General features: G+C 49.1%; 1 protein-coding gene across 10 annotated transcripts in view; it reads right to left on the reverse strand.

Moving 5' to 3' along the window:
• Window positions 1-1,485: 1,485 nt before the first annotated feature.
• mpp2b (membrane protein, palmitoylated 2b (MAGUK p55 subfamily member 2)) overlaps window positions 1,486-25,373 on the reverse strand; it is a 721,652-nt gene continuing 697,764 nt past the window's right edge. For 5 of the 10 annotated variants that reach the window (XM_038778705.1, XM_038778698.1, XM_038778704.1 and 2 more), the window contains exons 9-12: window positions 20,405-20,566; window positions 14,027-14,229; window positions 9,434-9,562; window positions 1,486-2,059 (exon numbers count right to left, since the gene is read on the reverse strand). In XM_038778705.1, the coding sequence (XP_038634633.1) occupies window positions 1,883-2,059; window positions 9,434-9,562; window positions 14,027-14,229; window positions 20,405-20,566 (671 nt within the window). In that variant the 3' untranslated portion in view covers window positions 1,486-1,882. The remainder of the gene's footprint in view (window positions 2,060-9,433; window positions 9,563-14,026; window positions 14,230-20,404; window positions 20,567-25,373) is intronic. The other 5 variants (XM_038778699.1, XM_038778701.1, XM_038778703.1 and 2 more) reach the window with 1 other exon arrangement.

Raw genomic sequence — 25,373 nt, forward strand, 5'->3', positions numbered from 1 at the left:
TTTTTCCCAATTAAGGGGCAATTTAGTGTGGCCAATCCATCTATACCCTGCACATCTTTGGGTTGTGGGGGTGAGACGCAGGCGGACACGGGGAGAATCTGCAATCTCCACATGGACAGTGACCCGGGACCGGGATCGGACCCATGTCCTCAGAGTCTTAAGGCAGCAGTGCTAACCACTGCGCCACCGTGCCACCCCCAATTTCACTTCAGTTTTAATTTATTGGGAAGCAGCGAGAGAAAGTTTGATACATGGCTAATCTTCCTCCATGAGGATTTGGCTTGTAATGCCAGCCAGTCAATGGCATGAATTAAAACTCTACGGCAACTGCGGTTAAAATTGATGAACAGCGAACGTATCAAGGGCACCATTCCACATCTTTACAGCTCTGAGATTGACAAAGGCAATGCAAAGTTGAATATTTTAGTTTAGGCATAGCCACACAGTACAAATTATACCTAAATTAGAAAATGTTTTTTTTAAAAACCCATAAAAGTTATCATTGATGGGACAGGGGGTGGTATGAAGAACCTGTAAGTTTTAACAGTAAGCTGAAACACAGCTCTCCATTCTAAGAAGGCTCAATTAGAACTTTCTGCCAGTTTTTAAAATATAGTCCGACTGAGCCAATGAAAAGAGATACTGTCCTGTAGCGGACCCGGTTATTAGTAAATGTTAGTTCAAATCTGACTGAAAAAGTCCTGGAGAATAAGAGTTGTGGTTAAAAATTACCAATGCTAGTAACAGAACAATACAGTGATTTCCAATTTAAGAAATACATTGTCACAAATGGGGCAAAATCTGGGATGAAACCATACCATTCAGTATTATCACATGAACATGTCAGTGTACAAAATTCCTTCTCGATTATTTAATTAAGACATGATCATATTTGTAATTGTTTACTGCCTTTGACACAGTAAAGAAATGGGATTTATATAATAGTGTTAAAAGGTTTCATGTTTGAATATTGCACAGTTCTAAATATATATCATGCATGGTTATTGCATGAAGATCAAGATTTCAGTACCCAGCAGCCAAGTGCAAATCAGTACAACGGAACCACATTTTAACCACATTTGATCATTGCTTTAGAAAATAAGGGCAATTGTTTCAAGTTAGAATCCTGATAAACTTTCAATGTAAGCTGTCACCGTGTTCATTGTTGTGCAGTTATTTCTGAGAATTTAAACAGGAGTAGAAACTTAAGCAAGGATAATGCTTTGAATTTCAACACAAATAAGCCCATTACGTATTAGTTTCCTTTGTAAGGAACAATTTGTTCGTTTTCCTGGTGAAATTCAATAAAGAATAAGAGAAATCTCCATTTCCTCATGATTTTAAAGGGAGGGAGTCTCCGGCCACCCAACCACACGTTTCTTGGCGGCGTGCCGTTTGTTGGCGGGATTCCCTGTTCCCGCTGCTGTCAAAAGGGATTCCCATTGAAGTCACCACCACGCTGGCAGAAAACCGGGTTGGGGGGGGGGGGGGGGGGGGGGGGGGGTGCTCACTACTGGCGGGAGCAGAGAATCCCGCCGCTGGGAAACTGCTGGAGAATTCTGGCCATTATTTGATACTTATTGGAATTAAGAGGATCCAGCAAGATTTTCCACTGGTCTAAGGTCTTACAATTGCCGGATCCCTGTATTGTTCATTAAATAAAAATGATGAAAGCTGGAGAGCATATCCCCATTCACTCCTTTAAAACCCTTTTTTTTTAGATCATCTCCGTTGCTAATTGACATAATAAACTTACTGACGCCATGAGCTGATGCCCCAATTATGACCAGTATAAATGGAGGTCTCTTCAATTCTGAAGGACTTTTTCTATAATGTTAATGGTGCTCTGTGTAAACCATATTCCTCTATCCTTTGGAAAGTGTTAGTAGACCCAGCTCACTGGCACCCATTGGGGCTCCATGCAGAGTCTCTCCATTGCAGCTCTGAGTTTTTGGAAAGCTTTGTCCAGGTTATCATTCATAATGGTGTGATCGAAGTAGTGGCTGTACGCTCGCTGGATGCGGGAGCTCTCATCCACCGTTTTCTTCAGATCGGTGTCCTTGAGATAAATATAAAAGATGGAGATTTAGTTGCTAAGCTGTGGAAGATCAATGTGCTCTGTGGTAACAAAATATTCCACACTCGGTAACGCAACAAAACCTGAAAGCATTGAAATGACACAATTCAATGATTGTGCGCAGATGTTTCTTATCTGGAATCAATAGGACATTTAAATAAGACAGAGAAAATTTAAATTAATTTGTTAAGGGTTCCTGTTTGGGGGGGGGGGGGGGGGGGGCACGATGGTACAATGGTTCGCACTGCTGCCTTACAGCGCCAGGGACCCAGATTCAATTCTGGCCTTGGGTGACTGCTTGGAGTTTATACATTCTCTCCATGTCAGCGTCGGTTTACTCTGGGTGCTTAGCTCCAAACGTGTGCAGGTTAGGTGGACTGGCCATGATAAAATGCCCCTTAATGTCCAAATGGTTAGGTGGGGTTACTGGGTTACGGGGATAGGGTGGGGGACGTGTGTCCATTGCAACGGGGCCAGAAGTGCCCAGCCATTATCACGGAGCTGCCTGTTTTCCATGGTACATATACAAACTGGCACAGTTTTAAAGGTTATGACACAACGTCTGCAGTACAAATAAACAAATTAGTTTCTTCCCCAAGTGTGTGCTTCTTTGTCTTTATATTTCAGTTTTCAAATCCAACCTGTGAAAAGGACATAGATATCCACTATGTCCAATGGCTTTCCGAATGAATCTAATTCCTACATTTATTGTTAAAATTATGGGACGTGATTCTCCAAAATGGATAGGGCGCGGGGACAACCGATTCTGGCCCCCACAGGGGGCCGGCAGGGTTGTTGGTAGATCGGTGGCCTTGTGGCAGGGTACGACCGGAGGAAGCATTGTAGGCAGTGGGGCACTTCGGTCAGGTAGCGGGCGTGGAACTCTTCGCGGTGCCCGTCTGTTGCGCCGCAGCAGGGAGTCATCAGCCATGTGGACAAGGAACGATCTCGGGGCCACTTGTTTGATCACAACAGCTGTGGCTGACCAGCCGCCCTCAGGCAACTGGACATGAACATGATCAGTTGGGGCCAGCTCGGGTAGATCCGTGGCATGAGCATCGTATGTGGCCTTCTGTTGGGCCCGTGACTACTGCATTTTCTGTCAGACCGTGAGGTGGTCAAGGTTTGGAACATGGATGGCTGGAACTGTGGTCCTCAGAGTGCGATTCATGAGAATCTGTGCTGGAGACAACCCAGTGGACAGTGGGGTTGCCCTGTATGCCAGCATCGCCAGGTTGAAGTCGGAGCCTGAGTCTGCAGCTTTGCACAGCAACCACTTTACAATATGGACCCCTTTCTCGGCCTTCCCGTTTGACTGCAGGTAGTGGGGACTGGAGGTTACGTGACGGAAGTTGTAGGACTGTGCAAAATCAGACCATTCCTGGCTGTGAAAGCAAGGACCATTGTCGCTCATTACCGTGAGCGGTATCCCATGCCTGGCGAATGTTTCTTTGCAGGCTTTGATTACCGCCTTCGGTGTGAGGTCGGACAGTTTCACCACTTCTGGGTAACTGGAGAAGTAGTCAACCAGGAGTACGTAGTCAGCGTGGAAAAGGTCTACACCTACTTTGGACCACGGCGAGGTCACGATCTCGTGCTGTTGTAGCGTTTCCTTGGGTTGAGCTGGTTGAAACTTCTGACAGGTGGGGCAGTTGAGGACTGTGTCAGCAATGTCCTGGCTGATGCCCGGCAGTAGACCGCCTCCCGAGCTCTGCGTCGGCATTTCTCGACCCCAAGGTGACCCTCATGGAGGTGGCCCAGCACCATAGCCCGCATGCTCTGAGGAATTACGATCCTGTTGAGTTTCAGAAGGATTCCATCCACTACCGTCAGGTCGTCTTTTACGTTATAGAACTGGGAACATTGCCCCTTCTGCCAGCCATTGGTAAGGTTCTGCATCACACGCTGCAGCAGAGGATCCTTGGCCGTCTCCTCACGAATTTGGACCACCCGTTCGTCAGAGGCCGGAAGGTTGGTGGCACACAACTGCACTTGCACTTCTATGTGGCAGATGAAGTCACTTTGTTCACACGGTGTGGTAATGGACCTGGATAGGGCATCTGCAACGATCAGCTCTTTGCCTGGCGTGTAGACAAGTTCGAAGTCGTAGCGGCGTAGCTTAAGAAGAATTCGCTGTAACCGAGGTGTCATGTCATTTAAATCCTTCTGGATTATGTGGACTAGAGGCCTGTGGTCCGTTTCTACCGTGAATTTTGGTAGACCGTAAACGTAGTCGTGAAACTTGACTATCCCTGTCAGGAGGCCCAGACATTCCTTCTCAATCTGAGCGTACCGTTGTTCAGTGGGCGTCATGGCCCTGGAGGCATACGCCACTGGAGCCCAGGACGAGGAGTCATCTCGCTGAAGGAGCACCGCCCCAATGCTGTCCTGGCTTGCATCAGTTGATACCTTGGTTTCCTTAGTTGGGTCTAAGAACGCTAGAACCGGGGTGTATTGAGCTTTGCTTTCAGCTCATGCCATTCCTCTTCATTCGTGGGCAGCCACTGGAATTCCGTAGACTTATTGACGAGATAGCGGAGGGCCGTGGTGTGGGGTGCCATATTGGGAATGAATTTCCCGAGGAAGTTGACCATCCCGAGTAAGCGGAGGACTACCTTCTTGTCCTCTGGGGTCTTCATGGCGTTGATCGCCGAGACCTTGTCGGCATCTGGCGGACGCCCTGCTGCGAGATGTGGTCACCTAGGAACTTAATATCCGATTGACCAAATGAGCACTTGGCCCTGTTGAGCTGGAGACCATGTTCATGGATTCTCTGGAATACCTTCTTGAGGCGAGCGATGTGTTCCTGGGGTGTTGTGGACCAGATAATTACGTCGTCAACGTATTCTCACACCCCCTCGATGCCCTCCATCATCTGCTCCATGATGCGGTGAAATACTTCGGAGGCAGATATGATACCAAAAGGCATCCGGTTGTAGCAGTAGCAACCGAACGGGGTGTTGAACGTGCACAGCTTGCGACTGGACGCATCCAGCTGTATTTGCCAAAAACCCTTGAAGGCTTCCAGCTTAGTAAAGAATTTAGCATGAGCCATCTCACTGGTCAACTCTACACGTTTTGGTATCGGGTAGTGCTCCCGCATGATGTTGCGGTTTAGATCCTTAGGGTCAATGCAGATGCGAATCTCCCCTGATGGCTTCTTTATGCAGACCATGGAGCTGACCCAGTCTGTGGGCTCTGTGACCTTCGATATGATGCCCTGGTCTTGGAGGTCCTGTAATTGCTTCTTCAGACGATCCTTGAGGGGTGCCGGCACCCGGCGTGGTGCATGAATTACAGGGGTGGCGTTCGGCTTGAGCAGGATTTTATATCAGTATGGGAGCGTGCCCATTCCATCAAATGCGCTATGGTACTGCGTGATAATGTCATCTATGTCGGCTTGCAAGTTTCCACCAAGCGAGGCCGTCGCCAGTGATGTTGACATGGTGTGGACTCGCTGAATCAGGTTCAGGAGCTTGCAGGCTCGAGCACCGAGCAGGGATGGTCTGTCAGGCCCGACGATTTCAAACTGCAGTGTTGCCTTCATTGCCTTATTGGATACCCCTAGGTGACATGAGCCACTGGCAGCTATGGCATTGCCATTGTAGTCAAGTAGCTGGCAGGCCAGTGAAAGAATGCTTGGTCTGGCGCGGATGGTGTCGAGGTCGGATTTTGAGATGATATTTGCCGATGCGCTGATGTCCAGTTTAAATCGGATGCGAGCCTTATTAACTGTGAGGACAGCACACCACTCGTCATTGGGATCCACACTGAGGATAGAGAAGCGTTTCGCCGTTGTGGTGGAAGGCAGTGCTTGTGTAGTTATGATGCCCACCCAGTATGGGGACTTGAGGCACTCAGCATCAGGGTCTGTTGGGTTTTTGAGATCGGAATCTGGCATGCCTTGTTGTATTGAGCGGACACTTCTGCGCCACAGCTGGGATCGCTGGCTGCTGGGCGGTGGAGCAGATCTGCAAAGGGCTGCGTAGTGGCCAAGCTTGCCACACTGTAGACACCGGCGTGATTTTGCCGGACATTGCCGCTTTAAGTGGGCGGAGCCACAATTCGGACACGTCATGACGCCGACGTCAGCGCGTTCCGTGCGCCATCGTGCATGCGCAGTGCGGTCGGTCAACGTACGCACCTGAGCAGTCGGGTTGTTGGTCTCGTCGGCCACTCGGTCGTGGCGGGCATGCGCAGGGACCCGGGAAAAGCGTGCGAAACGGCCACTCTCCTCGATGCTCAGGCCCTGCATCTGTGCGATGGCCTGCACCCTTTCCGCCTTGTGGGAGGCCAGCTTTGCAGTCTCTGCCGCCCTGATGTGGGAGTAACGATTCTTAGCATGCTCATGGACAACGCACGTCTCGATAGCGACAGGGAGGGTCAACTGTTTGACTTTCAGGAGCTGCTGCCGAAGGGAGTCGGAGTTTACCCCGAAAACGATCTGATCCCGGATCATGGAATCAGCCGTCGAGTCATAGTTACATGACTGCGCTAGGAGGCGGAGATGGGTCAAGAAGGACTGAAAAGGTTTATCCTTACCCTGAAGCCTCTGTTGGAAAACATACCGTTCAAAGCTCTCATTCATCTCAATGTCCCAGTGGCTGTCGAACTTAGCAGGACTGTTTTGAATTTTGTTTTGTCTTCGCCTTCAGCGAATGTAAGTGAGTTGTAGATGTGGATGGCGTGGCCCCCCGTGGTGGAGAGAAATAGCACGATCTTCCTGGCATCCGATGCTGCTTTGAGGTCAGAGGTCTCGATGTACAAGAGGAACTTTTGCTTGAAGATCTTCCAATTGGCGCCGAGGTTGGCGGAGAGGCGGAGCTGTGGAGGAGGCTGGATGTGTTCCATTTCACCGGATGGCTGCTTGCTGGTCAATGCGGATTCACTCGAGGTAGGTCCATCAATATCAGTATCACTCTGGTACCATGATGTGTTAGGCAGGTTGGTTCAATGTGGACTGCACTCGATGCAGGGAAGCTAGAAAGAGACGTCTAACACTGGAGAAGATCCAACACTGTTTTATTCAATGATAGAACAGATAAACATATTCAGCTGTGGGTCGACACTATACTGATCTGACTGGTGACCTTGTAGTAGTCTGACCAGATTTACTAGCTACCACATGGTGTTTGCACTTGCTAGCTTGTGGACTCTGACTGTCTCAGTGGCTGGGTCCAGAGAGAGCGGCAAGCCTAGTGCCCTCTGGCTTTATAGTGGTAGTGTCCCGTCTGATGATTGGCTGCACTGTGTTGTGTGCTCAATGGTCATCCAATGTGTCAATCACTGCCTGTCTGCACCTCATTATATGCATGAGTGGATATTATGACAGCGCCCATGAAGTTTTAAAGACTGTTCTGTTTTGGGACTGTGATTTTACTTTAGGTAAACTGAAGGGGGTCATGTGACCTGTTCTGAAGTCTGTCTGCTGGACAGACTGTGAGGGCGGAATCCTTCCAACAAATAGTGAAGTGTCAGTCTGAAAAACAGTGAATGCTGCCAGCTGCATCGGGATTTCTCATGGAATGAGAAAAGTGAGTGGAGTTGATTAACGTCATTACACAGGCGAGGTGGTGACTCTTGGAGTTGGGAATTGGTTTCAAACTGTTTGGGGCGCCACCTTTAAAGGGCACCCAACGCGCACTGCAGCCAAACCGCATCCTGGCACATCTCGGACGTCTTGAGGCTCTCCTCCACGGCAGTCATCACTGGTAGATCCACTCCAACCCCCCCATAAATCCGACAGGTATCACCGCCAGATTCCCCCTCGTCACCGCTCCCTCCACAACAGTGATTGCCAGCAGATCCCCCAACCCTCCCCCCCATGTCCACTCTCACCCCCCTTGCCCACTGTGCCAACCTGTGCCAGGGCCCAGTGCATCCCTCTACCAACTCCCCCTCCCCATAGAACTATATTTACCCCTGCACCTCCGGAGGGATCCCTTCGACTGCCTCACACCTGGCCACACTTGATGTAAATGATGACAGCGTGACATCACCGTGACAGGGTAGGTCTGGAGAGAGTGCTCGCTAATGACATGCTAATATATCGAAATGAGGTTCTCATACTCGTACCACATGATTTACATGACGCCATTGATGAGGGTGGGCAAGAGTTCAAAAGCCAATCACACTGGAGAAAATCACGTTTTTCCCTTTGCTCCGTATTTTGAGCCCGCGCCGACTTTCTCACGCAGGGAGAGGGCTCAAAATCGCCAATGTCTCAGAAAAGTTTTGAAAACATTGTGCTTTAAACTATCCATTTACTCCCAAGATAAAACAAAGTTGGGGATCTCAAAGATTTGCACCTGACTACAAGGCCCGTGTGATGCACAATGCCAGGGAAATTGACTTTTGGAGGGGAAAGGTCTAAATCTCCCTAAAAACTCACAACATTGCAACTTCTGCTGAGACCCACTTGAGTGACTGGAATGCATTTACTTCTCTTTGATCTGGTTAATGTTTATAAACATTGGAGTGTCGGCACTTAGAGTCACTCACCCATGAATGGAGATGAATGAATAAAGGCTACAACTGGTTTGTGGAAGCTGTCAATCTTGCCCACGACTAAAAATTAATGAATGGCTTGCAGCTACAGGACCCTGTACTTGGGGGGAAGGGGGACATCCAGAAAGTCCTGGGGTCGGGGGCTGCCTTGCGATTGGGGGGAACTACTTTGCAATTTGCGGGGGGTGGCAAGGAGTTCATTTGCGATGCAGGAGGGGCTGACTTATGGTGTGGGGGGGGAGGGGGAGTAGCTGGCCATGGGACTTCAATATTGGGCCGCCTGCTGAAAATGCCGGCCCAATAGCAGGATTCCCTTGAGAAATCCCTCCTATTCCTCACCATGCATCAATGTGTGGTGAGGGATACTGAATTGCTTCCTGATTTGTGCTCTCAGGGGAATTTAAGTGATAGCAATTTTCTTCCGGCAAGAGAACAGTCTCCAAAAAGGAGAATTTCACCCACTGTTTAGTCCCAGGTACTTTAAATCGTTTGTTGCAGTGAAAGTCTTACAACGCAAAATCGCGCCATATCATCCTTTTAGTTGTTAGCCAAAGGCTCAAATTTCTTTTTTAAAAGCTAATGGATTGCAAGGGGTTCCTAACATCACTTGAAAAGTGTACCTACCTTTCATTTAACTACAAAAAATAGAAACCTTGGCCAAGATTTTCTGGCCCCACAGTAGCGGGATCCCCTGCGGCAGACATGACGAACTATTCAAATCTCCGTTGATTTTGGCGAGTCCAGAAGATCCTGCCATTGGATGGGCTGGAAAATCCTGCTCATTGTCAGCAAATTTAGATACAATTATGTTGGCTGGAATGAGATTAAATTTAGAAAGAAGTTACTTACGGTTAACTGTTTTGTTGTAACTCCTGCTTCAATTGCTGCCCTGTGCATTGCCCGCAGTGTGTCCAAATCTGGAGCCTCAATAAACACCACATAGGGCATGAATTCAGATGTTCGCAGGACCTTTAGAGCCTACAAAAGACAAGGTCACAAAGATCAATTTTCTCCTGCTGTATCATGGCCTTGATTGTAACTATCACCTGAAAACACCATCACTCAATGGGTGGGAGAGGATGGGCTAAAATGTTGGAACCAAGCAATCGGGTCGCACTCCTTCCCATTTCAAATTTTACAAATACACATCAGTTCATCGAGGAGTACAGCAACATTGCAGTTACGTAACTGGACTAATAATCCAGAGACCTGTTGTAATGATCTGGAGACAGGTATTCAAATTTCACCAGGAATTTAAACTCATAGAGTATTAGAAATCTACAGCATGGAAACAAGCTCTTCACCCAGCATAACCATGCCGACCAGTTACTTTTAAAAAAAAATATTTTTATTCTCCTTTTTCACATTTTCTCCCAAAGGGCTAAATCGCTGGCTTTGAAAGCAGACCAAGGCAGGCCAGCACCACGGTTCAATTCCCGTACCAGCCTCCCGGAACTGGCGACGGAATGTGGCGACTAGGGGCTTTTCACAGTAACTTCATTTGAAGCCTACTTGTGACAATAAGCGATTTGTGGCGGTCACGAAACTGGCGACGAGGGTTCATGTTGGATATCTTTCCACGCTGTTGAAACCACCTCCTCAGACTTATGTTGGATACAGGTTGAAAGATTTTTTTTTTTGCTGTTGCACCATGCCTCTTTACGGACGTTTGGATGTCTTTAATGCTGCGCTGGTGGGCTGGAACCAGTATACACAATGGATGCGTTACTACTTCCAGGCGAAAACATCACCGAAAACAAACGGCAGGTGGTGATTTTGCTCACTGCCTGTGGCCCACATACGTTTGGGGTGATAAGGAGCCTTAGGTACCCAGCTGCAACTGACAGTAAAACTTTTGGTGCACTTGTGGCTTTGGTGGGGCAACATTTTAACCCAACCCCATCCATGATAGTCCAGCGTTGCCAGTTTAACACCGCAGAGTAGATCTGTGGAGAATTCCTGGCTGAGTTCTTATCCAGGTTACGCTGGATTGCGAAGTACTGTGACTATGGTGACACTTCGTCAGAGACTGTTTGGTTTGCGGCATCAACAACACAGCCATCCAGATAGCCGAGCCGACATTGACTTTTCAACAGGCCATCCAGTAGCGTTGTCCTGAGGGAGCTCAGAATGGGGAGGGCAGGAGCTACAGGGAAGGAGGTGCACTCCCTGGGAGACACCCCCTTCCGTCCAAAATCATCTCCTTGCAACCCTGCTGTACCTTGGGCGGGGAGTGTAAGGACCGATACCAGTGACCATCAGATGTTCCTCCCCGAAGGGAACCTTCCCCAGAGCAAATGGACGAGGAACTGTGTCGTTGTGGAACTTGTGGGCGCCGACCCCGACACTGTTCCTGCGGGTGTCAGAGACACCGTTGTCCTGGCTGGAGCTGGGACCAGCCCACGGGCCATACTTTCCATTTGGATAAACCTGAGGGTGCTGCTTCCGAGGATGTGGAAATGGACGATGACTGCTAGCAGCTGCATTGTGTGGCAGCTCCTCAAGTGGTCCCCTTCAAAGCATGTATTTAGACCACATTCGGTCCAGAAACCGCCTCTTCCACAGATTCCCCGTCCCGGAAATCGCTTCTTCAGCCTCAGAAACTACCTGATTGAGACACAGTGGATGCTGGTCCTCAGGATAGTCTCTGGCATCGCAGTCGTGGTCTTCTCGGGTGGTTACAGAACCCCACGGATATACCGACGCCGAGATGGTACAGGTTCATGACGCCAACTGCGCGATGGGCACGCAGGACGTCTCCAAGGGGGAGTCCTCGGTTCCACGTTCCGCAGACTTGCAGCCACTACACCGTTCATCTTGGAAGCTCCCTTCACCGTCTCGTTATCCACCGCCCAGTTCAACGCCTTGTGCAAATGACACCCAGCCTGCTGTATAAGGTGCTCCATGCCCTCCTTCGCCAGGGTCTTCAGTGGGTTCCTTGGCCTTTGGGGGGGGGGGGGGGGGAGTAGTTGTAATCTGCTTGAATCCTTCTGTGTGGGGACGATTGCTTAACCCATGAAATATTTAAAGTTTATTGACAACTCAAGAGTATAAAAGAATCAACAATGCTAAAAAGAAGTCACGAAAACCAGGAATATGCGACAACCATTTACAAGACACAAAAGAAATAACCAGCTCTCAACCAGCTCAATCCACCGGAAATGGACAGGCAGCAAGTGGTTGAGGAGAGAGAGAGGGAACACCCCTCCCCTCACTAGCGCCAGCAAGGCTTCCTCAACCCTCAGTGACAGAAGCAGGAGGGCCTCAACTGGTGAGCACCCAGCCGCTAGGTCCAAAATAACGATCCACAAGAAAACAGTAATAACCATACAATCCCCCAACAATAAAAAAAAAAACCATCATCAGTACAAACAGTTCACATAGTCAATTGGGCCACCGCTCTGCTACTCTCACAGTTCCGGCATCCGGTCTCCAGACACCACCCAGTCCAAAACTGCAAAATCAAGTCTGTTCTCCTCATTTTCAACCTGGCAGCAGGCCAACCAAAATCCACCCCATGTTCCACTCCCAAGCAGAAAGCAGAAAGGCAGCCAGTCACAAGTATGAGTCCCGGGCATGGCAACTGCAGGCAGGCAACTCCGTCCTCTCTTTCCCCTGCAAGCAACTTCTCCTCCATCCAACTGGTTGTAGCACCGGTCACACTTGCCATAGTCGAGGCTTCAAAGTCCAGAAAAGGCAGTCAGCACACAGAATGGCAAACCAGGTCAGGGAGCAGGGTTACAGCCAGAAGGAGCTTGAGCTCAGAGACAGATTCCCATCCTCAGAGTGTGAGCTACTCAGGTGGAGTGTGAGCTCCCGCAATGAGGGTGGCAGGGAACTCATTAGCAGTTCCACCTGTGTAAATAGAGCTGGCCAGTGTGGTACTAGCTAGAGTACGAAGCAGTGGTGTACTACTGCTGCTATGTGTATATAATCGTAAATATACTTTCTCTCCGAATCTACAAACTCGTGCTGGATTGTTCGTGGCCCTCGCAAAAGCTACTCTCCACCTTCCCCAGCGCTGGTGAAATACCATGGTGTTGGGAAGGCCGCATTCACTCCTTACTCCTCCTTGCAGCCTGTCCCGAAAAGTCTGTGAGACACAGCTGAAAGTTCAATAATAAAGGAATGGGGGGGCGGGGGGAGGTGTAATAATTCACCCTAATACATTCAGAATATAACTTTACAATTTAATAGGGGCCCGGGTTCGATTCCCGGCTTGGGTCACTGACTGTGCGGAATCTGCACGTTCTCCCCATTTTCTCCGGGTGTTCCGGTTTCCTCCCACAAGTCCTGAAAGACGTGCTTGTTAGGAGAATTGGACATTTTAAATTCTCCCTCTGTGTACCCGAACAGGCGCCAGAGTGTGGCGACTAGGGGATTTTCACAGTAACTTCATTGCAGTGTTAATGTAAGCCTACTTGTGACACTAATAAAGATTATTATTATTACTATAATAAATAAAGACGAGCCGACCCTAAAACTGTGGTGAAGTCAGCACTTGTTCGACAAATACACTGCGGTGATTATTTTGTTGTGCGTCCATAGCACAGCACTACCTTTTCATGTACACTATACCTAATATTCCTATATTGTGACGACTGGCCTGTAAGTAAGACTCAAGTTTATTTTACGCTTACAGTTTCAAATCATTTTCTAACCTCAAAAATTAGAGCCAAATAATTTCAGATTAAAATTCGGAGTCAAAATAAGCTCCCTCAGGATCTTCATTTCATGCAGGGTTTCCCAAACTGTGCAACGGGATTTTGAGTTCACAAGCAAGGAGGCAGAAATGACTGCCTTGTTGGAGCTTGGACTGATTTCCAACAGTTTCTTTCCATTAGTGGGCATGACCTAATGGACTGCAATCCAAGGCTTGCCTGCTGCAACAACAAAAAAGCCGGCGTCCGTTTCTTTTGGAGTAACCCTGCCTTTTCATGAACTTCCCAGTGCTCAAATTGTGTTCCCCTAACAACCCCAATCCCTGGTCAAGAACAACCCCCCCTCACCCCAGCATGGACCTCCGCACAACTGAAGCTCCCCCACCCAATCTTCAACTGAAGATTCAACCCCACACTTAAATCAGTTCCTCCCCCCCCCCACCTCACGTCACCTCCCCTCATCCCAAACACCATCCATCCCACCCCACCCCAACCCTCCCAGCCCCACAGCGCCTGTACCCCTCCAAAATGTCATCAGTGCTGATTCAAAGTGCCCAAGGACATGGCTGAAATTCTAACCTCATTCTTCGCAGGTTAGCTTTACAACAGCAAGATAACCACCCACAGGGTGGATTCCCCGCCCGAGGCGGCAAGGCATATACCCTAGCTTTTTAATAGGCATTGCAGGCAAGGAGCTTTCTGAAGCCACAATGAATGGATGTTCAAATCAATAATAATAAAATTATATTGCAATTATGCAGATATCTAATCCTTCCTATACCTGAGGGTTTGCATCCAAGATACATATTTTTCCACATTCAACGACCTCATGAATGGAATCGATCTTTGTTCCATAAAGGTTTCCTTCATATTCACCGTGCTCCAGATACCGCCCGCCTTTGATGTTGCTTTCCATTTCAGTGCGTGACACAAAAGCATAAATATGTCCGTCGTTCTCGTCCTCCTTCGGCTTGCGTGAGGTGACTACAGTGAAGAGATATAACAAGAATCTTCAAGTAGGTTAAAGGACAAAATAACACTTCAAACACTGGAGACAAAAGCTGAAGTATGCGATACGTCTGTCAACGGCTGACTAGAGACAAGCCAGATTAATGTTTTGGGTGTACACACTTGAGCAGAACTGGAAATTGAACAACAGGTGAGCACCTGAGCAGGACTTTCAGAGAGCAAAATGGGTCACATTCCGCACCTGAAAATGTTTGGGGTGAGGCGTTGGGAGAACTCCAGATCTACATGCTAGCCTAACTTTCCTTTTCTTGGTTGCTATCTGTTTCTACCTTTCTTCATATTGAACTTCGGTTCTTCAGCGTTTTTTTTCCTGTTTTTTATTTTTCCTTTTTCTTCCACGGAATTGTTTAAGCATAGAATCCATGCTATCAGCCCATCGAGTCTGCACCAACTCTCGGAAAGAGCACCCTATCGATGCCCTCTCGTCCGCCCCATCCCCACCTAACCTAAACATCTTTGGACACTAAGGGTTAATCCACCTAACCTGCGCACCTTTGGACTGTGAGAGGAAACCGGAGACCCAGGAGGAAACCTGCGCAGACACTGAGAGAGCGAGCAAACCAAGGCTGGAATCGAACCCTGGCGCTGTGAGGCAGAAGTGCTAACCACTGTTCCATGGTGCTGCCCATTAAATTATTTCCACACCCTGTACCATCTCATTGAGTGTGTGTACATCATCTCTTTCCAAAAAAGCACTTGCACTATCAGTGGGAGCACTCAGATCTCTCATGAATCAGATAAGGATCGCCACTCAGGCTCTGCTCCTGAGGCTGGATTTTGTCTCTCGTGGCAACAGGTTAAAGTCAGGACTGTTTCGGGTTATATTCCCTGGAGTGCCTGATTAATGGCCAGAAAACAGATTTGCATCCAATTGAGGATGGGGGTAGGGCTCTCATCGTTGTAAATCCAAGCAGAGATCTTCCACATTAAAAGGAGCAGCAGGCGATAATGGAATGTAAGTAAACGAGAGGACAGTTCAACATGGAGGCTCCCTCGCTCCAGCTTCCTAATATCTTTAATTCAAAAAAAAATTCAGCAATCGGGTCACCGCCGGTGGAGATTGGCGAGAAAACCGCTACTGGGCAGCCTATGGATTTACCTCTACCCAGGCAGGCAGGGAGGAGCTCTGGGCCTTCACCCAGGCAGGCAGCGAGGACCTCTGGGCCTGTACCCAGGCAGGCAGGGAGGAGCTCTGGGCCTGTACCCACGCAGGCAGGGAGGACCTCTGGGCCTGCACCCAGGCAGACAGGGAGGAGCTCTGGGCCTGTACCCAGGCAGGCAGGGAGGAGCTCTGGGCCTGCACCCAGACAGGCAGGGAGGAGCTCTGGGCCTGTACCCAGGCAGGCAGGGAGGAGCTCTGGGCCTGCACCCAGACAGGCAGGGAGGAGCTCTGGGCCTGTACCCACGCAGGCAGGGAGGAGCTCTGGGCCTGTACCCAAGCAGGCAGGGAGGAGCTCTGGGCCTGCACCCAGACAGGTAGGGAGGAGCTCTGGGCCTGCACCCAGACAGGCAGGGAGGAGCTCTGGGCCTGCACCAGGGCAGGCAGGGAAGTGCTAATTGCCCTCTCCTGGAGGTCCGCCTCCAGGCAGCTAAACTGGCCCTGCTGCCCACAGAAATCTGGAAGCCACCTGGGAAATTCCAGTCGACCTCCTTTGAATCACTACAATTAGGCTCTTAAAGCAGCGGCCCTAGGGTTGCCAGCGCCCCGGGCAAGCTGAACTTCAGCGCCCTTGTAGTGATCCTACATAACAGCCCTTACAAGTGCCAATTTTAAAGGCCTCCAGCGCTGCGCTCCATCACCTTTCCCCGCTGCGGATAGCCTTTTCCTGCTCCCCTCGGTGGCCCTCCTCCCGCCGAGGACCCTCCGTGCAGCTACTGCCTCACACAGACACTGAGCAGCCGCCAGCGGCTGAACCAGACCGGCAGGCGGCCGAGGCCAATCAACATGGCGGCCGCACAGGGGGCGGGGCCGGGGCTGAAGGAGCACCCCACGTGACTCCGGGTTGCGCGTGGGCAGCTACTGAGCATGCGTAGCTGCCATCAAGCGGAGGCAACATGTTGCAAATGCGCAGATCGTCCTTAGAATCTTACAACCTCAGTACTGATGGCGCCCCCTAGCACATGGCGCCCCGGGCGACTGCCCGAGTTGCCGGTACCTTGAGCCGGCCCTGGGCTCTTAATGAGCCTGATTGGCTACCTGCTACTTACGGGCAAGGTGCCTTTTGACGCCTTGATCCCATCTCCACAAAAGTGTCTGAAAGGTAGAGTGGAACCAGGTACACGATCGGGCGCAGTATCGAGTGTCAGCTGATAATCAAGATTCCTGCCCAGCTCCGAACGGACCGCCATGTTCAGGGACCTCGCTGGTAACGTGCTCCACTCCCCCGCCAGCGTTCGAATGCAAAGCCTGCATTTGCATGTATTAACGTATCATTACTGGGTTTGGCCCAGTATTCTCGGGGTCTCTGCGATGCTCTGCCTCTGCCAGGTGGAACTGACGTGGGTGCGGTTTACTACAGGTATATAAAAATGGGGACCAGGTACAGTGGCTGCTGAAGGAGAGAGAGAGGCGTGGTAAGAAAGTTCCTCAAAATCGGAATGGTGGGCTGACAGTTGTGCCGCTGGCTGGGGGGTACCAGGGGAGTAGTGGGGATCTACCCAGATCTCGCAAGGTGGTGGGATTAGGATCCCGCCCGTAATTGGCTTGACCAAGCCCAGCTTTCTTAAGTCAGTTTTAAACCGAGTGCCAGGGGCCAGTGTGGCACTGGCAAGGGTCCGGGCGAGGGCGGCCATGCCCATGAATGGAGGGTGGAGGAGGGGTTATGGAGGGTAGGGAGCGCAGGACAGGTAGGAAGTGGCCTCTTGGGGGGGGGGGGGGGGTGCCGGCACGGTAACGCAGTGGTTAGCAGTGGTTAGCACTGCTGCAACACGCCGCCGAGGACCCGGGATCGATCTCGGCCTCAGCCCATTGCCAGTGTGGAGTTTGCATATTCTGCCCGTGCCTGTGTGGATCTCACCCAAAGATGTGCCGTGTAGTTGGACTGGCCACGCTAACTTGCCCCTTAATTGGAAAAAAAGGAATTGGGTACTCTAAATTTATTTTAAAAATAAAAATGTAAAAAAAGGAAGGAGCCTGTGGGAGGGTGGGGGAGGGGAGAGGTGGGGGTCCTGCAAGTGAAGGGCCTGTAAGGGGGCATGTGTGGGCCTGAAGCAGAAACGGCCCTAGGGTTGCTGGCGCCCCGGGCAAGCTGAACTTCGTCGCCCTTACGAGTATAATTTTTAAATATAATTTGGCCCCTGACATCGCAGCAGGAGCTGCCCAGGTACAATATTACCTCTCCAGCAGTAATTTTCAAAAGTGAATATTTGTGAGAATTTACTTGCAAAACATGACACCAGATATTGGTTCATAAGAGAAAAATTAAAGAGAACAAATAGCCAAGAACCTTGACCTACCTCTTTTTAGATTCAGGACCTCAGACGCCAATTGTCTGCTTCTTCATTGCCACTTAGTGAGAAGTGCAAAGGGTTCGGCAGCATACAACCCACATTTTTTTAATCAAGGTTAACTCGGCAAGGAGTGCCCAGAAACTCCCTCCAATGCTATTTACGGCGGCATACTCTGCCTTCCTTGTGTGTGTGTGTTTTTTTAAACAGCACTTCGAGAGCACCAGAAGTATAATGAAATTTCGGGAAGCTTGTCTAAAATACCTGACTCTCGCTGACCTAAGCTGCGCATTCCAAGGGGGCTAAATAGCAGCTCAGAAACTGCAGCGCTCCGAGGAGGAAAAATTCCGAGCCAGTCTCAGAGTGCGAGGCATTATTCTCCTAAAGTTTGCTTTCAGCCCACTTGTGGCTGTTCAGCTTATTGTAGCCCAAACTAAGATTGTGAGGGTTTAACTCACAATTTGTTTAGTCTCTCTCCCTCTCTCCTTCTTCTGGTTCCTTTTCTCTTCAAACAAGTTAGGTTTTTGTCTCATGATGGCGCCCCGGGCGACTGCCCGAGTTGCCGGTACCTTGAGCCGGCCCTGGCCTGAAGTGGGGGATCCCCAGAACCCCATAACGGGATGTCTTCACTTGGGGGGGGGGGGGGGGGGGGGGTTAATGCCCATGTGTGTGGGGAGGTGACATTGTCCATGGGTGGGGAGCGTCGGGGACCCACAAGCTTACTTAGAGATCAAGGCACACTTTCAAAGTGTCGGCCCAATCTCTAACTTCAGCTCCCCAGTGATTAAAATAAGGGCGTGATCCGACGGCCATGTTGCGCCAGAAAAGCAGCACGCCGCAGCGCAGCATGGCCGATAAAAGCCTGCAGGCCCCGTTCCCTGGATCTACCCGGCTCGCAACACCTCGTGAGATCGAACATGATCTCGCGGAACTTTGTGATGTGAATCCCACCGAATGTGTGTGGGATCACTTTTTGATAAATCTGCATATCAGAGCGAGACAATAAGCCTCACTCTGCTGTGCAGATACCTGAGGTACCTGAGGCTTTGGGATTTATCCCCTTCGTCTCAGAGACCTCGGGCGAGCGCCGTTCATCACTGGTCCCCACAAATGGGGACCAGATGGAACGGTACTCATGGGTATATTGAAGGGAATTGGAGGCCGAAAGTTGCAGGCCCTTTTGGCAGGATGGTACTGCCAAAGTGTATTTTCCAAGTGGCAAAGTTGATTTTGTTTTCTCTATTTGACCAAACATTAGATATAAGATGCAGATCAAGTGCACAAAGCATTGTACCTGCTGGGACCACAACTGCCACCACCGCATTAGGGCGTGATTTTCCGGTCTCGCAGACCCGTGTTTCTCAGCGACGCGCCATTCCCCAGCATGAGGATTGGCTACTCCCGCCGTGGGTCAATGGGATTTCCCATTGAAGCCACCTCATGCCGCCAGGACCAGTGAATGGCAACGGCCAGAGAATTTGGGCCTGTGCATTTATACACCTTTAACGTAGTAAAACATGGCCAGGAGAATTATCAAATAAAATTAGACATTGGGAGTTATGCGGCTGATGACCAAAAGGTTGAATTTATAGGCTATAACTTTCCATCCGTTTCACTGTGGCAGAGGGGAGAACATTGACAGCGGCGGGGCCAGAGGCCTCCACTGCCACAAAGAACACCGCGATGGGGGGGTGGATTCTCCATTGTCCGGCGACCAAGGAGAATGGAGCATCGGCCCAAAATTGGATTGGTACCTTCCGATGCTCTGATTCCCCCACTGGCGATGGCATCAGGAGGCATTGGCATGGGCCCTGTTATGTCCTCCTCCCTCAGGAGTTCGGTGGCCCTCGCACTACCTCATTGGATGAAGGGGAGGCAGGAGTGAGCTCCGGAGGCTCAACTGTCATCTGGCATTGTCAGTCCTGGAAGCCTGTCCTCATCTGGGCCATGGTCTCAATGCCCTCAGCCATGGTGAACTGAGATTGGGTCATATCCCTCAGCGAGTGAGCCATGGAGTTCTGGCCCTCATTGTCTTAGTCCTGTCCCTCTGGGACTGTGCCCTGACCCTCTGTGCAGTGTGACATGGAGTCTTGGCCCTCACTGCCTTAGTCCTGTCCCTCTGGGACTGTGCCCTGACCCTCTGTGCCATGTGACATGTCCATCTCTGACTGGTTAATGTCAGTCAGCACCTGGCCAATGCTTTTGATGCCTCCAGCCATTGATCCTTTGTGAATGGGCAAAGCTCTGGCCCACCGCAGCAATGTCAATCTTCGCCCGGGATATGTCTGCCTGTGACTTGGTTCTCCTGTCTTGTGCCTCAGCCATGAACAGCACAGTGTGCCCTAAGACTTGGACGTCCTTACACATAGCTCTGACACCTTACCCCAGGCCTTCCAACGCGGACGCTACACATTCAGTGTTGGCCTGGGTGCCATGCATTCGCGGCACTATCTCCTCTTCCCGAAGACTGCTGGACTCCTCCAACTGTACTTGCAGGTGCTGGAAAGTTGCTGACATACCCTCCGGTAGATTCTGGCTCGGTGTCTGCATCTGCAACAGTGATGGGAATTCCTCGCCATCCACATCGGCCAGTCACAATCTAGCTAAATTATCACAAAGGTGACCATCAGCAGGCCAGTAATAATTAGAGTTCATGTGTACGCAGAAGTCTACATCTACTTACAAGGAATGGTTGTTCCAAATCGCATTGGGTCAGACATAATGAGTCTGTTTTTTAAGCTTCGTCGCCCAACACCCTGTGCACCTATAAGGACCAGAGTCTTCCTTTGAAATGGTGGCATCTTCGCTACTTCCTCATAGATCAGAAGTTCGTGCCGATCAAATTCTAAGAATTAAAGAGAGCAGTAATCGGTATTTATACTGATAAATATTACAGAGTTATTATGAATGCTATTGAGTGGTATGAAAACGCAGTTTCTACATATCTCCCGCCTGCCAGTCTTTAAACAACACCAATAAACTAGTGGTGTTCGGATAATAACGATAGTTTTAATGATCTGTACTTGTATTGGTAAACATAAATAAGATATATTTTAATTGGTACACTTTAATATTTTTGTGCCTGGGAGAGTAAAACCTATAGTTAGATTCATGCCTGACAAATTAGTTTTTACGTATGGGAGTTGGTTTCAATTCCAACTATTGTGCTTAGACACAGGTATGTATGAAGGAAAAACAAACATTGCCTTCTTTCAGACCCTTCCATCAGGCAAAAGGTACCGAAGTCTGAAGACCCCCACATCCAGACAAAGGAACAGCTTCTTCCCCACAGCTACAAGACTCCTCAACGACTCCCCCTCAGACCGATCTGTTCCCTGTAAGAACACTATTCACAATGCCCTATGCTGCTCTCACTCATGTATTTGCTTCATTTGGCCACTTGTTCCGCACTGTAACCAGTCACTGTTTGTCGATGTACCATTTGTCAATGTACTCTGTTGATTATTCTTTCTGTCTACTATGTACATACTGTGTACGTTCCCTCAGCCACAGAAAAATACTTCTCACTGTACTTCGGTACATGTGACAATAAATAAAATCAAACATCAAACACCAGCAGTAGTTGCTTAGCAACAGTGATCTTGTAAGGTAAAAAAATAATTCAAATTTTAGTTTAGCTAACTTGATTGCAGTTTAACATAGGTAGTGAGAAAAAAGGCAGCTCTCGCAGCCCTGCTAGAAGCAGTTGGTTTTAGAAAGCTAAGGAAGGAACTTTTCTCTCAGCCTTGCTGGAAGAAAAGCCATGTTATGGAGCAATGGTTAAGAAAACAAATGCCAGGAATCTAAAGTCCAGCTAGTTAAGGAAACTAGAGAAATTAAGCAATGATTCTAACAAGCCTGGAACAGAGTAAACTGGGAACCAGAACAGGTAACTGTTCAGTAAAGTGGCAGAGTGTTGAAAAGGCATTGGATCTTGAGAAGCCAGAGAGAGATCTGCAGTGGTGCATAAGTTTGTGAGAAATTACTACAGTTTGGGAGTCACTGGAGGGGGATCCCCAGGTCCACTAGCTACTGGCGCGATTCATGACAGCCTGTGGATTGGGCATCGGTCAAAAAATGGGGTCATAACATGCACAAGATCTGGAGGGTCGGTCACATCAGTTACCACATTAATAAGTGCCAAGATCATCTGTTCATAACAGTAAATCCATTAAATCTCTACAGGTATTCCACAAATGGGGACATGCTGCCGTCAAACCTGCTGGGGTCACACGGCCCACCCTCCTGGCTCCAATGAGTTTCTCACCCAGACCGGGTGGCAACATGCAATTTTAATGTAATTATCAGGCAGGTTGCCAGTTTCACCTCATTAATTCCCTCTGGCGTGAATTGGTGTGAGTCCTGAGAAACAGAGACCTGGCGGTTTGCACTCCCAAAGGGGGGCAAGAGGGTGAGTACCCTCCCGACACTTGCCTCCAGGGTGCCGAATAGTGTCCTTTGTGGGAGGTGGGGTTCAGGGGGATTTTGTTGGGCTGGAAGAGCTCAGGTCGGCATCTTTCCTGGGATGTGAGTCATTTGGCTGGTCTTCACATCTGCAACCATAAAACCCTTTAAACTGCCTGTCAGCATCTCAATGTTAAAATTCTCTGAGAATAAAGGAAATGTTTTATCATCTGTAGACTTAAACCCTTTTTAAAAATTTAGCCTATCCAATCCTTTTTTTCCAATTAAGAGCAATTAATCATGGCCAATTCACCTACCCTGCACATTTTGGGGGGCTTGTGGGGGTGAGACCCACGCAGGCATGGGGGGAATGTACAATTTCCACACAAACAGTGACCCGGGGCCAGGAGCGAACCCGAGTCCTCAGTGCCATGATGCAGTAGTGCTAACCACTGTGCACCGTGCTGCCCAACTTAAACTGGTAAAACTGTCAGCATGCCAAGTTCAAATTTCTGTGAGATGAAATAAAAGTATTCCCTTTAATGTGGTGGAAACATTTGAAGTGGTCTTTTTTCACTGTCAATTTCATTGTCCTTCATCTTTTTCGAGTCTGTGTGCATGCCTAGAGCCCAAAAGCTTTGAACTGTATTGTTTACATTCAAGTTCACGGGCACTTGCCTTTTAAAAGCCTTATGTTTAACAGGTTCAGGCAGTTTCAAAGGAAGGATACCACTTTATTTACAGAGCTCAACAGGGGTCCATTAAATCTGAGGCGCAGCTGTTTTTCTAACAGCAGTTGTCTTTGTTCTAAAGAGTTTCCTGGAAAGAACAGGTGCTTTAGAGATCTATAATTTTGAGATTCTGACAGAGTTTAAAGGGATTAAAGGGTGCAGATGGGAAGACCAGTCAAACGCCCTGATCCCAAGAAAGACGCCCGACCTGAGCACCTCTAGCCGAGCATACCCCCCCTCCTACCGACCTCCTCCTCCCCTGAAAGACCCTATTCAGCACATCAGAGACAACGTACGGAGGGTACTCACCTCCTTGCCACCCCTTGGAATGCAAGGTGCCAGATTGGCACTGCCTAGGGGCAGAGCCTGAAGGGGGTCGGTGGAGGGGTTGGGGGGGGGGGGGGGGCAGGGAGGTTGCCAGAAATTTGGGGAGCCACAGCAGTATTCTGAAATCTGGACTACCTTAAGAAAAAGGTATCTCAATCTCTGAGGAGTGTGGCCTGTCAGAGAGATCAGGCCCCGTACCTCTCAGATTCAGCAAAAACCCCAATCCTCTTTTGTGCTCTGTGCCATGGAATGGCATATCAACTTTGTTCCTAGTGCCAGCTTGAATCACCCCGGTTTGCCAGGGTGTCCTGTTGTCACTGCCAGGGGCATTGCCAGGGTGCCACATTGGCAGTGCCAAGGTGCCTGGTTGGCACTGCCAAGGGTTGGGGAATGCGGGGCCATATCCACAAAAGGAGGGGTGAGGGTGGGTATGAAGGGCCGGGGAAAGGTTGTGGGGGGTGAGGGGTGAAGGGACACAAGGTGGCTCAGGAATAAGAATCATCGGGGGACACTTTAAATGAAATCCACAGACATTCATTTGGGATCAGAGAGGAGTGTGTCTTATCACAGTCATCTTGTGTTCTTAAAAGGGACTTTGTGTGTTAATGAGACCATTGCAGCTTAAGATGTACTTTGTAATCAGTACTACTTCTAAACTATATTTGTAATTGTTAAACTAAAGGGAGTAAAGGAGTATTGTATTATACTCCGCTTTTTTCATGTTTAATAAATATTTTTTTTCTTGTTGTTAAAACTAATTAGCGGTCTTGTGACTGATCCTCCATGTTTTATTAAACAAATAGTAAAAATTAAAGTCTTTTGTGTCAAGAATAGAATTTACAGTACAGAAGGAGGCCATTCGGCCCATCGAGTCTGCATCGACTCCTGGAAAGAGCACCCTACCCAAAGTTAACACCTCCACCCTATCCCCATAACCCAGTAATCCCACCCAACACTAAGGGCAATTTTGGACACTAAGGGCAATTTAGCATGGCCAATCCACCTAACCTGCACATCTTTGGACTGTGGGAGGAAACCCACACACACGGGGAGGATGTGCAGACTCCGCACAGTCAGTGACCCAAACTGGAATCGAACCTGGGACCCTGGAGCTGTGAAGCGATTGTGCTATCCACAATGCTACCGTGCTGCCGTTACTTTCTAGGATCATCCCGTCCAGTTATAACATCAACTGTGATTGCAACAGTGGAGTACAAAGATAATTTTGTACAACCTCCCTGAAACCCATTTTCGGAATGGGATAGAATGATAGGGAAGTCACCTATAAGACTTTTCTTACATAGATTTTGGTGAATGCAGCTGTACATGGATAATACCTGAGTTTCGGCACTTAATTGGCTTCCCTTATTCGTAGATGTGCAATGCTCTGGAGGGAACATGGGAACATGTGAAGAAACTAGTTTGGCAGGGGGATGGGAGCCAGAGCTATGGATCATATGATAGGGTAGCTGTTAAACAGGCAGAAATAGTATGCAGCGAGTCTGAGGAAGGATAGGGCAAAGTTACACTCAGTGGAACGGGTTAAAGTGTGTATGTTTCAATGCAAGGAGTGTCAGGAATAAGGGAGATGAATTTAGAGCATGGATTAGTACTGGAACTGCGATCTTGTGGCCATTACGGAGTCATGGATTTCACGGGGGCAGGAATGGTTATTAGATGTTCCAGGGTTTAGACGTTTTAAGAAGAAGAGGGAGGTAAAAGAGGAGGGGGAGTGGCACTGTTAATTAGGGAGTGCATCACAGCTGCAGAAAAAGAGGTAGTCAAGGAGGGTTTGTCTACTGAGTCAGTATGGGTGGAAGTCGGAAACAAGAAAGGAGCAGTCACTTTTTTTGGGAGTTTTCTATAGAGTTCCCAATAGCAGCAGGAAGATGGAGGAACAGATTGGGCGGCAGATCTTGGAAAGGTGCAGAAGTAACTTCCCTAATATTTACTCGAACGTCCTTAATACAAATGGTTTGGATGAAGCAGATTTTGTCACGTGTGTACAGGAAGGATTCCTGACACAATATGTAGATAGGACGACTGAGGTGGCCATATTGGATTTGGTGCTTGGCAACGAACCAGGCCAGGTGTCAGATGTCTCGATGGCAGAGTATTTTGGTGACAGTGACCACAACTCCTTGACCTTTACCATAGTCATGGAGACGGATAGGAACAGACAGTATAGGA

The sequence above is a fragment of the Scyliorhinus canicula genome, chromosome 19, assembly GCF_902713615.1.
Source record: "Scyliorhinus canicula chromosome 19, sScyCan1.1, whole genome shotgun sequence".
NCBI lineage: Eukaryota > Metazoa > Chordata > Chondrichthyes > Carcharhiniformes > Scyliorhinidae > Scyliorhinus > Scyliorhinus canicula.